Source organism: Microtus ochrogaster, chromosome 1 (genome assembly GCF_000317375.1).
Source record: "Microtus ochrogaster isolate Prairie Vole_2 chromosome 1, MicOch1.0, whole genome shotgun sequence".
Classification (NCBI taxonomy): Eukaryota; Metazoa; Chordata; class Mammalia; order Rodentia; family Cricetidae; genus Microtus; species Microtus ochrogaster.
Window position 1 is genome coordinate 92,156,206 of NC_022009.1, and position 3,400 is coordinate 92,159,605.

General features: G+C 40.3%; 1 protein-coding gene across 1 annotated transcript in view; it reads left to right on the forward strand.

Annotated features, from left to right (window-relative positions):
• Window positions 1-3,400, forward strand: part of Fat4 (FAT atypical cadherin 4) — a 133,325-nt gene that overhangs the window by 115,441 nt on the left and 14,484 nt on the right. Inside the window, exon 11 of the mRNA XM_005343924.3 lies at window positions 1,654-1,961. Within this exon, the coding sequence (XP_005343981.1) occupies window positions 1,654-1,961 (308 nt within the window). The remainder of the gene's footprint in view (window positions 1-1,653; window positions 1,962-3,400) is intronic.

The window sequence follows — 3,400 nt, forward strand, 5'->3', positions numbered from 1 at the left end:
AGATAGATAGATAGATGATAGAGGATAAATACACAATATTTAAATAATGTATGTAGATGTAAAGCAATGACATATGAAGCCTAGGTTCACATTATATTACATATGTATCATTCTTCTAATTTTTTTTTTACTTTTTAACTTTGGTTTAAGATTTAAAGTAATAAATTGTACATATTTCCTAGTCAGTTTATTGACTTTTATCTCTGCCTGGACATAAAACGACAAGTTAATCTATTTATACTTTGCAAAAGCTTCCCGGCTATTTTATCTCAAACACTGGATAGAAAATGTGATGCGGTCAAAATAGTTAAGTAAAATCAGAGTATATGTCTTTGATGTTTTCCTCTATTTCCCATGATTCTCTGACTGAGGTTCAGTTATAAGTACTCTGAAATAGTGCCGTTCATTCCTTTGAGCTCAGCTATTCCCAGACTCTAACTCAACGCATTTACTATAGACATAAAATCCAAACTAAAGAATGAAACCGTTTCAAAGCTGGATATAAACCCTGCCTGCCGCTGTGGGTTTCTTTCCAATTGTCAGCCACATCTACCAGTGTGTGGGGAGAAGGACTTGGCTTAGTGCAGCAGCATCAGCAAAATTCACTGTCAAGATGGAAACAGGCTGTGCAAACAAATGGAAACGCTAAGCAAAATTACTCCAAAGGAGCCCCCTGTGACTCATCCCAAGGAGGGAGGGCTCAGTGGTGAAGGGCACTGACAGCTCTTCCAGAGGATCCAGGTTCCATTCCTAGCACCCACATGGTGACTCCCAGCCATCTGCAGTTCCAGCCCCAGGCCACCCGATGCTCTCTTCTGGCCTTGGTGGGTACCAGGAGTAAAAGTAGTGCACAGACACAAAGGCAGGCAAAGATCCATTTGCATAAAATTAAAGAACATGACTAATAAGCAGATCTTAAAATGCTGACTTCTGTGCTGGAGGCAGCATACCTTTTCCTCATTCTGTGGCCTTGGAAAATACCGCTGAGTGGGTGAATGGATTTTTTTTTAAGTCAAAACAAATGAATCTACTGTCTTTAATTGAATTAATATGGTTTTTAAGAATTATAATTATGTATCGTGGCCTTAGTAGTGGTGCACGCTTTTAATCCCAGCTCTTAGGAGGCAAAGGCAGGAGGATCTCTATGAGATTCAGGCCAGTCTGGGCTACACTGAAACCATGTATCCATAAAATAGAGTAAAATAAAGTAAAATACAATATAATTATATATTATGGTTGACTATTATAGCATAGTAAATTTTACAAACATCACCAAACTAATTTTCAAAGTATTTGAGGAGAGAACTCTTCTCAAACATACTCCTTCCTATTATCTTTAATTTTTGAAATTGTGGAACACATAGGTAAATTCTTAACTCAGAAAACAACATTGGAATCTCATTTCTCTCATAAGTCATATAGTTTTCTGTGTCTTCCTTTTGCAATTCTGTGAGCAAGGTCTGCTTCATGCCAAGCATGACCGTGGAGCTGCCTCTAGTTACAAGGTGGCAACTTAGGGTAACACTTGAGGAAGGGGTGGTGATAATGTAAATTCTACCTGTATGATTCATTATTATAACTGAAAATATTTTGTGAAGAATAACGGAAGGAAACATAACTAGACTTCAATGTCCATCTCTCTCTCCCCTGCAGGTGTCTTCGGGAAGCACTGTGAACTGAACAGTTATGGATTTGAGGAACTGTCATACATGGAGTTCCCCAGTCTGGACCCCAACAACAACTACATTTATGTCAAGTTTGCAACTATCAAAAGTCATGCTCTATTGCTTTATAACTACGACAACCAGACAGGAGAACGGGCAGAGTTCTTGGCGCTGGAAATAGCAGAAGAAAGACTCCGGTTCTCCTATAATCTGGGCAGTGGGACATACAAACTGACCACTATGAAGAAAGTGTCGGATGGACAGTTCCACACAGTGATCGCACGGCGAGCGGGAATGGTGAGGCCCCCTCTTCCCTCAGCCTGCTGTCGCTGCTTTGCAGGCATCAGTCATTCCTCCTGGGAAGCCTGCCTAGAGGGTTACCATCAAAGGGCAGGGCGTGTGTTTATTGGGTGACAACCGTGCTGTTGTCTCAAGAAAAGGACATGTGATCAGAAGAGTAGATTTCCCCCTAAACGATAACATTTATTATAGTTTACTTGAGAGGAAAGTGATAAAAATATTCATGTCTCTCACAAGAGTTTGTGGAGATTCCTGTAGCTGCTAGGTATACTAAAAGCAAATAAATCGTGTGTTTTAAGATTAGTATTTTATTATTCAGTGGACAATAGTGATAAATGGACTCTATTAATAGTTTCTGAGATGTGAGAAGTCTATGATAACCTTTTCTAAATCTTGCCTTTAAATAGCGATGTTTTTGGAGAGCCCCCAATTCATGAACAATGTTCACAAAATGAAGTCATTGGCATTCATCATAAATACGGCTTAATTATAAGACAGGAAACCTGTTATCTACCATGTTTATACGCAAGTGAGATACGTTATTGAGCTTGATTCTGCCCTTGTGGTGTTTCCACTGTTTCTTAAAATCTAGCCCATGGCCCACAGTCATGTGTGGGAAGCACAACGCAGTACCATGTTGATACCGCCCTCAGATGCGAGTATCATGGCATTAGAACAAGCTTAGGAAGACTCCTTTCCCTAATGGGGCTATCTGTTATACCACTACATTTTGAACCTCACACTCACAATGCTGTTGGATAAAATAGGAAAGGCTTTGGCTTTTGGTGACTCTTACTGACAACCAGGGGTCATCCAGCTTCACTGTGGAGAAGAGAATAATGTGGAAATTCAGTGTTGTTTCTGCAAACAGCAGTCTCCCTGGCCATTGCCCATAGGGAAGCACTTGGCTTCAACCCCTTCATGGGTCTTGTGAACACAGAGATGGTTTTTTTTTTTTTTTATTGACCAAGAGGTATATTCATATATCCACGTACACAGGAAGCTATAGAGGGCTGTGACACCCCAACTTGTCTGACAATGGCTGTCAGTTGTGACTGAAATCCTTGAGAAATTTTGACCATGCCGCAATGCATTCTGTTGACACAGGTGTGTGCTGCTGTTATTTGAAATAATAAGTCTTAACATTGCTGAGGGCACCTACCTGATGTTTGTACGTTTCTACAGGAGATGAGGGAGGGGAAACCATGATCAGAATAGATAATATGAAATAAGGTTTTTCTTTATTTTATTTTATTTTATTTTTTTAAAAAGAAAACAAACTAAGCCGGGCAGTGGTGGCGCACGCCTTTAATCCCAGCACTTGGGAGGCAGAGGTAGGCGGATCTCTGTGAGTTCGAGACCAGCCTGGTCTACAAGAGCTAGTTCCATGACAGGTTCCAAAAACCACAGAGAAACCCTGTCTCGAAAAACCAAAA